General features: G+C 38.1%; 1 protein-coding gene and 1 pseudogene across 1 annotated transcript in view; one reads left to right on the forward strand and one right to left on the reverse strand.

Moving 5' to 3' along the window:
- The window catches only part of NCOA3 (nuclear receptor coactivator 3), a 55,603-nt gene that overhangs the window by 23,029 nt on the left and 20,562 nt on the right, over positions 1 to 12,012 (forward strand). Inside the window, exons 2-7 of the mRNA XM_065893612.1 lie at positions 6,723 to 6,827; positions 7,702 to 7,874; positions 8,406 to 8,452; positions 9,632 to 9,806; positions 10,467 to 10,655; positions 10,827 to 10,928. Coding sequence (XP_065749684.1) covers positions 6,742 to 6,827; positions 7,702 to 7,874; positions 8,406 to 8,452; positions 9,632 to 9,806; positions 10,467 to 10,655; positions 10,827 to 10,928 — 772 coding nt within the window. The 5' untranslated portion in view covers positions 6,723 to 6,741. The remainder of the gene's footprint in view (positions 1 to 6,722; positions 6,828 to 7,701; positions 7,875 to 8,405; positions 8,453 to 9,631; positions 9,807 to 10,466; positions 10,656 to 10,826; positions 10,929 to 12,012) is intronic.
- Positions 3,483 to 3,942, reverse strand: LOC136134928 (ubiquitin-ribosomal protein eS31 fusion protein-like; annotated as a pseudogene).

Below are 12,012 nucleotides of genomic sequence, written 5' to 3' on the forward strand. Positions count from 1 at the left end.
CAGTATGGAGGTTCCTTAAAAAACTAAAAATAGAACTACCACATGACCCAGCAATCCCAGTACTGGGCATATACCCTGAGGAAACCATAATTCAGAAAGAGACATGCACCACAGTGTTCATTGCAGCACCATTTACAATAGCCAGGACATGGAACCAGCCTAAATGTCCATCGACAGATGAGTGGATAAAGAAGATGTGGTATATATATACAATGGAATGTTACTCAACCATAAAAAGAAATGAAATTGAGTTATTTGTAGTGAGGTGGATGGACTTAGAGTCTGTCATACAGAGTGAAGTAAGTCAGAAAGAAAAACAAATACCGTATGCCAATGCATATATATAGAATCTTGAAAAAAAAATACTGATGAACCTAGTTGCAGGGCAGGAATAAAGAGGTAGATATAGAGAATGGACTTGATGACATGGGGTGGGAGGGCAAAGCTGGGGCAAAGTGAGAGTAACATCGACGTATATACACTACAGAATGTAAAATAGTTGGCTGGTGAGAAGCAGCAGCATAGCACAGGATCAGCCCGGTGCTTTGCGATGACCTAGAGGGATGGGATAGGGAGGGTGGCAGGGAGGCTCAAGAGGGAAGGGATATGGGGACATGTGTGTGCATATGGCTGATTTGCTTTGTTGTGCAACAGAAACTAACACGGTATTGTGAAGCAATTATACTCCAACAAAGATGTAGAAAGAAAAATGTGCACACACACACAGAAATACATGTATGCACCTCACTATTGGATAAGAGTACAGGTTGCCCAGGGGTAGGGCAGTTATATATTGTGGTCCTAATTTCTTTTCTACTCAACTGTGTAGATGATAATCTTTAATTGTAAGGAATCAGAATTTAGAAGGGGCCCAATATTAATAGACTGTTCTTGTAGTCAGAGATACTGGGAGACTCTTGTGCTATATTATTTCCCATTTGAATATGGATTTTACCAATTCCATATATTCTTCAAACTAGATGGGTTGTAATTTAAGATGTAAAAATGTAAGCTGTACAGTTACTGATCTGTGTTTCTTAACCTTTTGAACTTATTGGCGGGGTGGAATTGATCTACTCATGGGCCTGGTACATGTTCTGTCCCCCTCTCCCACCCTAATTCTTGACTAGTGACTGAAAATGGTCTAGATTTAGTGTGTATATGCTAAGCATTTACCTTTCATACCTTCAAAAGAATAATTTACCAAACTAGATAATATATCCCCCCAGATAAATATAGTTTGAGTCTGGCTCCACCAGTGAGTAGACAACAGACTTGGCAAGTAAAACAAATGCTATTTATACTTTTTTATGTTCATAACTGATATTGATGCAAAATAAATAGAAAACTGTACATAAAGAATTTGTCATAGTCATCTGTGCTCAGGAATTATTATTGTATATGCTGAAACTATTTTTTGGGGGGTGTGGGAAATGCTTCTGTTTATTATTTCTAATGTTGAACATTTTCTTCAGCCAAATGAAATTTAAAGGATGTATTTATTCTACTTTGATTTTTTTGTTATACAGTATTTTGTCATTCAGACTTGGACATCATGTGGTTTTTTAGGCATGGTACAGTGATTGTAGTACCAAGGTTTGTCCCTATCTAAGAACTAGAAAAATCTGTCAAGCCTGTTCCTAAAAAAATAGAATGTGAAAATTATTTTATATCTTAGTTATTTTGAGTAAACACCACTACCGTGGTTTTACTTTTTATTTTTCTATTTTTTAAATATGTATTTATTTATTTATTTTGGCCGTGCCGGGTCTTAGTTGTGGCACACGGGATCTTTAGTTGCAGCATGCGAACTCGTAGTTGCAGCATGCGTGTGGGATCTAGTTCCCCGACCAGGGATCGAACCCGGGCCCCCTGCATTGGGAGCGTGGATTCTTACCCAGTGGACCTACCAGGGAAGTCCCACTACTGTGGTTTTAAATTAGGATCTTGCATTGGTACATTTCTGGATAATTACCTCTGTTACTAGAGATCATTGGACTCTGTGAAACAGTAAACTTGGTAGCATGTAGACTGCACAGTCATGTGCACATTATAGCTTGTTGTTCTGCCACATCAAGAGAAGGGGCCACATGTGTATTTGGACATAGGTAGACATGTTTAGGTTTCTCTTATATGCACATAAACATTGACTTAACATGAATGACATGTATGCACTTCTGGTTTACATGATAATTGTGATTATTTTTTTTCACACTAAGATTGTCATGGTTTTGATTCTCTATTGATGTAATTTACGTCTCTAAAATTCATTTCAGTGACATCCTATATCAACCATAGCAGTAAAAATTTTAAAAGTTTAAAGTAACCTTTGAACTTCTATAGAAATCAGAATGGAGGAAAATCTGTTTTATAAAATATGACTTGATAAGTTGAATGTTCCATTTACTCAGTACTTTTCAAGGCATGCTTATTGATCACCTCTTATATGCTAGGCACCTTAAACTGTACTGGAGATTCAGCTTATGTGTAACAGCAAGGTAAGGGAATAATGCTGAGAACATAGAATAAATTATGTCTTTCAAATTAAATGCTGTTATCCACTAAAGAGTTCATTACTCAGTTTTGAGGATTCAGCTTATGTTTAACGTCAAAGTAAGGAAATAGTATCTAGAATGTGGAGTAAATTATATTTTTAAAATAAAATGCTATTACTCACTGGATGGTTGGCCACTCAATTTAAAAATAACCTTTGAATGAAACAAATATAAAACTAATTGTATTGAGTCGTGACTACTCTATTTCTGTTTTTTTTAAACTAATTTTTATTGGAGTATAGTTGCTTTACGATGTTCTATTTCTGTTCTTAAGGAATCACTTTTTCTTTTTAAACATGAAAATTGGAAATCAAAACTGAACATACTTTTTTTAAAATAGATCTTTATTGGAGTATAATTGCTTCACAATACTGTGTTACTTTATATTGTACAACAAAGTGAACCAGCCATATGCAGATGAATTTTTTAAGTGGTAACTTGAGAGCTCTGCTGCCATTAAACTTCCTTTGTAGGAAACAAGTGTCAATATGTTGTAGCTTCTTTTTAGGCAAGGTTATAATACCAATTCACACAGACCAATGTTTCTCAATCTGGGGGTGGGGGAGGTTCCTTCCCACCCCCAGGGGTCATTTGGCAATGTCTGGATACTTTTGGTTGTGGGGAGGGGTGGTGTGCTACTGGCAGCGAGTGGGTACAGACCAGGGATGCTGTTCGTCACCCTATGATACACAGGAAAGACCCTACAACCAAGAATTATCAAAAATGTCAATACTGCTGAGGTACAAAGAAACTGGCCTGTATCTAGACAGCTGGTATCAAATACAACATAATTCTGCCAAGTACAGGTTACCTAAGAAAATAGTGCGATTAATTTGATGCTTAAAACCCACTTTTAAAATCACCGGAATAAAACTCAGCATTTAACGTTAGTTCATTAGTTCATGTCTTTTATTAACCAATATACAATCACTTGTCTTCTGGTTTGTTGAAACAATAGGTCAGACAACATTTTTCACAATAATGTCTGTCAAAGTGGCTGGCCATAAAAACTCCAGCACCACATTCATCTGAAGGGCACTCCCGACGAAGGTGACCGATTTTGCCATTCTCATCCACCTTATAGTGTTTCAGGACAGCCAGCTTAACCTTCTTTCTCTTATGCTTACTCTTGGGAGTGTTGTAAGACTTCTTCCTTATCACCACCACGAAGTCTCAACACAAGATGAAGAGTGGACTCTTTTCGAATGTTGTGGTCAGACAAAGTACATCCATCTTCCAGCTGCTTGCCAGCAAAGATCAGTCTTTGCTGGTCAGGAGGAATTACTTCCTTGTCCTGGATCTTGGCCTTTATGTTTTCTGTTGTATCCGAGGGTTCGACCTCGAGAGTGATGGTCTTCCCCGTCAGGGTCTTCACGAAAATCTGCATATTGGCGGTGGTGCCACCGCAGATGGTGGATCAGAAAAGATGAACATACTTTTAACTTTATTTGGAAATAATTTTAAAGTTAACGCAAAGTTGCAAGAGAAAGAATAGTACAAAGAATTTTAAAATTTCTGCCCAGCTGAGATTCAACCAGTGTCAACAATTTGCTGGCCTCCTTTCTTTTCTCTTCTTCCCTTCCCCTCCTCTTCTCCTGTTACTCACTCACTCACTTACTTGTATGTAATCCCCCCCGCCCAAACATTGGAGGGTCCTTTGTGTACATAATGGCTTTTTTGTCCTAAATACTAAGAATAGGGATAGTCTCTTAAATAACCACAGTACAGAAATAAACTTCAGTAAATTTAACATTGGTAAAATACTTTATCTATTGTCCATATTCTAAATTTTGTTAGTTGATCCAATAGTGTCGTTTATAGCATTTTCCCCCTCTAGTACAGGATCCAGTATAGGATCAAATATTGCATTTAATTGTCATTTCTCTTTAGCTTCCTTTAATCTGGAATACTTAAAGACTTTGTCTTTTATGACATTGTCATTTTTGAAGAATATAGTATTGTGGCATTGTGGGATCTGGTTACACTTTATTTTTAAATTTTATTTTAAAAAATTTATTTGGCTGCATCGGGTCTTAGTTGTGGCAGGCGGGCTCCTTAGAGTTGTGGCAGGGAGGCTCCTTAGTTGCAGCTCCAGGGCTCCTTGGTTACAGCACATGGGCTCCTTAGTTGTGGCACGCTGGCTCCTTAGTTGTGGCACACTGGCTCCTTAGTTGTGGCATGCAAACTCTTAGTTGTAGCACACATGTGGGATTTAGTTCCCTGACCAGGGATCGAACCTGGGCCCCCTGCATTGGGAGCGCAGAGTCTTATCCACTGTGCCACCAGGGAAGCCCCTGTGGTTACACTTTAAAATCATGACATTAAGCCACATTAGTGGGGGCTTCCTTGATGGTGCAGTGGTTAAGAATCCGCCTGCCAATGCAGGGGACACGGGTTCCGGCCCTGGTCTGGGAAGATCCCACATGCTGCGGAGCAACTAAGCCCGTGCGCCACAGCTGCTGAGCCTGCGCTCTAGAGCCTGCGAGCCACAACTGCCGAGGCCCATGCGCCTAGAGCCTGTGCTCTGCAACAAGAGAAGCCACTGCAGTGAGACGATGGTGCACCGCAACGAAGAGTAGCCCCTGCTCGTCGCAACCAGAGAAAGCCTGTGCACAGCAGTGAAGACCCAACACAGCCAAAAATAAATAAATAAACAAGTAAATAAATAAGCAAGCCACATTAGTGAAAGTTATTTTAAGTTCGTTTCTCTTTTATTTTAACTTACGTTGTGAGAAAAAAACCACACCAAGTTCTTAAAACGTATCAGCTTTTCAGCCTTTACATTTTACTATCAAAATTATTGGTAGAATAAATATCGTTGGTGTTTAATTCATACTTAGAACACCTGAAAGATGATAATGTAATCTAAAACTTCCCATTTTGGTTTTTTAAAGCTACATATTTTAAGTTTGATGAGGATCTTGTGTAAAATTTTGCATTTCTATTTGTCTCTCATCCTGGCAGTATTGTGCCACCTAGTGGAAATGTATGTCCTTCCATGTATGTCTCAGACTAGATGGAATGCAAGATGCATTTTAACAAATGAAGAAAAAGTATTTTGGAGTATTTGAACTTCTCCGTTGACTTGCAGTTCTTTTTTTTTTTGGACTTGCAATTCTTTATAGCAGTGATTGTCTTCGTAAACAAGAGTTTAGGACAAATAAAATTCTTGTTAGGTGAAGGCTTAGTAGATGTCTTAAAATTATGAGCCACTGAATATTAAAATCTGCTTTTTTCAACAATAGCCTACATTTATTTTATCAGTGCAACTTTAACTAAGGCATATTATATTTCCATCAGTTAATGTTAAAATAATTGTTGTTCTGTGGATCTTCTCAGAATCCTCCCACCTGGAGTTTTATTGTTGTACATCTAATTTGTAAGCAGAATGTATGGAGTTTACATGTTATTTACACAATCTCAGTTTATTTTGAAGTAGCAGAAGAAAAACACATTGGATGATAAATACTAAAGAAATGGTCTAAGGAAAAAATGTTCTACCTTGAAAATAGCCTGAAAATAATTTAGGTATTTATCATTTGAAGACTTCTTACCAATTGACAAGATAAGATCTTATTTGTGTATAAGTAAAATTTAGGATTTTATCAGTTGGAGAGTTGACAGTCTCTTTTTCTTATTAACTATGCAGAAGATGCCTTGTTCTTTGTGAGGTATTCAATATACGCATTTTTTTACATCTTTATTGGAATATAATTGCTTTACAATGGTGTATTAGTTTCTGCTTTATAACAAAGTGAATCAGTTATACATATGCATATGTTCCCATATCTCTTCCCTCTTGCGTCTCCCTCCCTCCCACCCTCCCTATCCCACCCCCCAAGGCGGTCACAAAGCACCGAGCAGATCTCCCTGTGCTATGCGGCTGCTTCCCGCTAGCTAACTACCTTACGTTTGGTAAATATACGCATTTTTACTCAGTCTTGAGAAACATTTGTCCTGGGGTTGGATGGACATTCTGCATAATTAAACTGGAATATGAACTCTTGAGGTTTTCAGAACAGTTGTGTACTATAAAGAATTTTGAGAATTATCTAACCATTTAGGGAAAGCAGTTCTGAATTACAACATGCAGCCATTCAAGCATATGACACCTTTATGAGAGTCATGGATATTTTATAATGTTTGTATCTTATTATTCTTTCTTAGCTGCTGATGTATATTCAAGATGAGCGGATTAGGAGAAAACTCCTTGGATCCGCTGGCCCCTGACTCACGAAAACGCAAGTTGCCATGTGATACTCCAGGACAAGGGTAAGCAGTTTTATTTCCTGATACTTCACCGAGGGCGCCTCCCCCGCCTGTACTTGTTTTGAAGATACCATTTCAGCTTTCTTTATTTGCATTTTCTGGTTAGATTTGTTTGTTTGTTTTTTGTCTTTGTTTAAATAATATGATTTTGCTTTGTAGTAAGTACAGTGGTACAGTGATGAGATGGGGACATTCTTATGTTATAATAGAGGCTTTATGGCTGATTCAGATAGAAATGAGAATATTATACTAACTGTGTGATATTGTAAGAAGCATTTCTCAATAGAGGACATAAGAGTTAGGAGTAGCTCGACAAGATTATTACAAGTAAGAATCTTTAGTATCCTTTAATAACACGTTATAAGTTGATATTTTGGCAATTGTGGGGTTTCATCATTCTTTTCCTGAATGAAGTTAGAAGTTTAAAAAATAGAAATAAAATATTCTATTTTATGCAGTGATACTTTATAGCTTTTTTAGTGTTTGCCAAGGTCAATATCACTTGAATTTCACTGTGATGGTTGCAAAATAAAAAAACCTATAATTCATAAAACCTCATAATTAATAAGGAGCTATTACTGTTTTTATTATTAATTTTATTGTCTCTTCGTGGTAAAGACTATTTATCCCCATTTTCCAGATGATGAAATGAGACTAATGCCTAAGGCCACTAGGCTAACAACAGGTGGATTTGAATTTAGGTTTGAATGAATTTCAACTGTATTGTACTAGGTCTCCAAGACAATGTTTTGGTAGTCTTTATGGGCTGAATTTAGTTTGTTTATATATGAGTGTAATGGTGTTGTGTAGGTACTGATTCTGCTCATAGCTCTTTTGTGATAGGTATATTTATGGCCTTTCCCCCCCCCTCCCCCAGTCTTACCTGCAGTGGTGAAAAGTGGAGACGGGAGCAGGAGAGTAAATATATTGAAGAATTGGCTGAACTGATATCTGCTAATCTTAGTGATATTGACAACTTCAATGTCAAACCAGATAAATGTGCAATTTTAAAGGAAACAGTAAGACAGATACGTCAAATAAAAGAGCAAGGTAATACAAAGTAAGAAAACACTCAAGTCTTTTAGAAGGAACTTGTTAACTGTGTTCACATTTGCCTTTTGCTACCTGTTGCTTAGGTGGGAACTGCTGCTCCTTGAGGGCTGTCCTCTGTGGGGCTAGATGGACAGATGAGTTGACCAGCTTTGCTCTTTAGGAAACAGTCACCAGGATTGGAAGAAGGCCAGTGTTGCTCACCCTGTCACTTGTTAGGTCCCTTTCAGGAAGCAATGGGATAGTACATTTAGTAGGGAAAGAAAATTTAGAGTATCTTCTGTCCTGCTGGGTGACTCGGAAGTTTAATTTTAACCTTTAAAAACTGTAGCATCATTTTCTTATCAGGAAATGTGTATGTTCTTATGCACATCTGTGTGCATGTCTCTTTGTGTCTGTTCGGGGAACAATTTGAAGGTGGATTTAATCTATAACTGATATATATGCTATTTGTAGTATTGCCTTATGTCTTTTTAGGAAAAGCTATTTCCAGTGATGATGATGTTCAGAAAGCTGATGTATCTTCCACAGGACAAGGAGTTATTGATAAAGACTCCTTAGGACCACTTTTACTTCAGGCAAGTACAAGGTTTTAGCTATACGATAAGCTGAGTTGATTTAAAAAGAAAGAAAGAAAAAATTTTGGCTAGGATATGAGAGGAAAAAGAAAATGTTTCTTTTCATGAGTACAACTCAGTATTCTGAATATGATGATAAAAAATGCTCATATATTTAAAATATACATAACTCATGAGGTCCTGTGGTGCCCTGCCCCCTGCAATAAAAATGCATTTGGGCATATTTTAGCTCAGACCTTTTTGTGTATTTTTGCATAATTGATAGTATGGCACACTACAGTTTTATATTTTTGAGGAAGTTTTAAGACTTAAAATACGTGTTTTTTGTAAGTAGTTGTCTTCAGTAGATTGAGTTAAGCTATAGCACTTACAGAATGTTTCTTTTTAAGTCATGACCTGAAGCCCTTTATTCAGGTTCACTTATCAACTGTTTTTGTTCAATTAGTTTGTTCCAGCTACTTTTTAGTTGATCAGTTCAGTTCCTCTTTGTAAATTCTCACTAAGGAGTGGTATAGTTCCTGTAGCTTGACTTGGTAACAAATGGAAAAAATGGGAAGCACTAAGGATGATTTTTCACACTTTTAAAAACTCCTTTGAAGAAGTAATTCTTCAAAAATTAGATTAGATGTTATAATTCAGATTTTGTCTTTACTGTCATCTTTTCAAATTGTCTTTTTCATACAGCCCTGTATTGATGGTGCTAATGTTAATAGAAATGATGGCTCACAGTTGTTAAATCAACAGTTTTTTTCAAATTCTATTTAGTACTATGGCTGGTGTCTTAGTCTGCTAAGGCTGCCATAACAAAATACCACAGACTGTGTGGCTTAAACAACAGTTCTGGAGGGTGGAAGTCCAAGATCAAGGTGTTGGCAGGCTTGGTTTCTCCTGAGACCTACCTCTCTCCTTGGCTTGTAGATGGCTGCCTTCTTGTGTCTTCACGTGACCTTTTCTCTGTGGGTGTGCATTTCTGGTATCTGTCTCTCTTCTCATAAGAACACCAGTCCTATTGGATTAGAGCTACCCTTATGGACCTCATTTAACCTTAATTACCTCCTGAAAGGCCCTATCTCCAAATACAGTCACATTGAGGTTTAAGGCTTCAACATACGAATTTTGGTGGGGGAAGGGATACAGTTCAGTCCATAATAGCCAATATTACAACATATCCTGCTTCAGGCATTGGATGGCTTCCTGTTTGTGGTGAATCGTGAAGGAAACATTGTGTTTGTGTCAGAAAATGTCACCCAGTACCTGCAATATAAGCAAGAGGACCTGGTTAACACAAGTGTCTACAATATTTTGCATGAAGAAGACAGAAAGGATTTTCTTAAAAACTTACCGAAATCTACAGGTAGGCTTTTAATGTGTATCTTCCTTTTTTAAAAAAATATTTATTTATTTATTTGGCCGTGCTGGATCTTAGTCGCGGCACGCGGGATCTTTGTTGCCGCATGCGGGATCTTCGTTGTGGCATGGGGGATCTTTAGTTGTGGCATGTGGGATCTAGTTCACTGACCAGGGATCGAACCTGGGCCCCCTGCATTGGGAGCACAGAGTCTTAGCCCCAGACCACCAGGGAAGTCCCTGTATTTTCTAAGTAAGTTAAAAAAATTTCTTTTTCTTGATCATTTCTTAGAAAATTGAATATACCTTTTAGAAAGCCAAGTGATGATTTATGTAGAACAGGGCAAGTGGTAGATAGCAAAATTTCAAATACGAATTTAGAGTTTGGTATACATTTCATGGGTCTAAGATATACAGTGAGTTACAAAATAGAAGTGAGATACCTGTTGAATTTGAATTGAAATTATTCCAGTGTTTTATATATTGCCACTTTGAAATGTTATTGTAGAAATTACTATGGAAGATGTATAATGAGAAAATATGTATAGCTTAAATTCTTCTTTTTTTTTTAATTGGAGTATGGTTGATTTATAGCTTAAATATTTGATGATAGTCATGGACTGAATTGCCAGCTTTTAAAAATCTCCTTTCAATTTGTTTTCTAAAGTTAATGGAGTTACCTGGACAAATGAGACCCAGCGACAAAAAAGCCATACATTTAATTGCCGTATGTTGATGAAAATACCACACGACGTTCTGGAAGACATAAACACTAGTCCTGAAATGCGCCAGAAATATGAAACGATGCAGTGCTTTGCCCTGTCCCAGCCACGTGCTATGATGGAGGAAGGAGAAGGTGAGAGTCATCACATGCTTGTGGTGATTATCAAACAATAGCAGCCAAACTTGTAGTTTTGTAATTTCCATTGTAATTCTTCCTACTGAATTCCATGTTCTTACTTGCCTATTGAATAGACACATCCAAAGGTTAAGTATAATCCTTACCTGGTTAAATTTTCTATTGCAGATTTGCAATCCTGTATGATCTGTGTGGCACGCCGCATTACCACAGGAGAAAGAGCATTTCCATCAAATCCTGAGAGCTTTATTACTAGACATGATCTTTCAGGTAAAAACTGTGCGTGTGTGTATGTTTTGTTCATTTTGAAAATTTTTATAAAAGTTAACTTTTCTGCAGCCTGCACTATCATTTAAGTGCCTACACTGTAGCGAATACTTTGCATGGATTATTTCCTATGTTTCTTATAATAATATTTTTTAAAATTTAATTTAATTTAATTTTTTATTTTATTTATTTTTGGCTGCATTGGGTCTTCATTGCTGTGCAGGGGCTTTCTCTAGTTGCGGCGAGCGGGGGCTACTCTTCCTTGTGGTGCATGGGCTTCTCATTGCGGTGGTTTCTCTTGTTGTGGAGCATGGGCTCTAGGCACGTAGGCTTCAGTAGTTGTGGCACGTGGGCTCAGTAGTTGTGGCTCGCTGGCTTTAGAGCTCAGGCTCACTAGTTGTGGCACATGGGCTTAGTTGCTCCACGGCATGTGGGATCTTCCAGGACCAGGACTCGAACCCGTGTCCCCTGCATTGGCAGGTGCATTCTTAACCACTGTGCCACCAGGGAAGTCCCTTATGTTTCTTATACAACCCTAGGAGAGATTCAGCGAAACCTTGGGCATTTAAGTTGGATGTGTTTGACACTTAAAATCCCTCATATAAACACACAAAAAAATGTAGACGCGGGCTTCCCTGGTGGCGCAGTGGTTGAGAGTCCGCCTGCTGATGCAGGGGACACGGGTTCGTGCCCCGATCCGGGAAGATCCCACATGCCGTGGAGCGGCTGGGCCCGTGAGCCATGGCCGCTGAGCCTGCGCGTCCGGAGCCTGTGCTCTGCAACGGGAAAGGCCACAGCAGTGAGAGGCCCGTTTACCACACACACAAAAAAAATGTAGATGCACCTGGCTTTCTCTCCAAATAGCATTTCAAATCAGAAGCCAGTATTTCTTTTCTGTAACTTCAAATCCATTTTTCATAAAGAAGTGCACTTCAAAAAGACGGGTAATTTAATGGGAATTACTGGGAGTAATTCTTGACATCAACATGAATTTTAGTTTTGGTCTGCCCTTTTTTTGCCCATGAGAGTAAAGAATTAAAATCAGTGCAGTTGATAATGCACAATGATGAAATTAAACACAGTGGCA

The sequence above is a fragment of the Phocoena phocoena genome, chromosome 15, assembly GCF_963924675.1.
Source record: "Phocoena phocoena chromosome 15, mPhoPho1.1, whole genome shotgun sequence".
Lineage (NCBI taxonomy): Eukaryota > Metazoa > Chordata > Mammalia > Artiodactyla > Phocoenidae > Phocoena > Phocoena phocoena.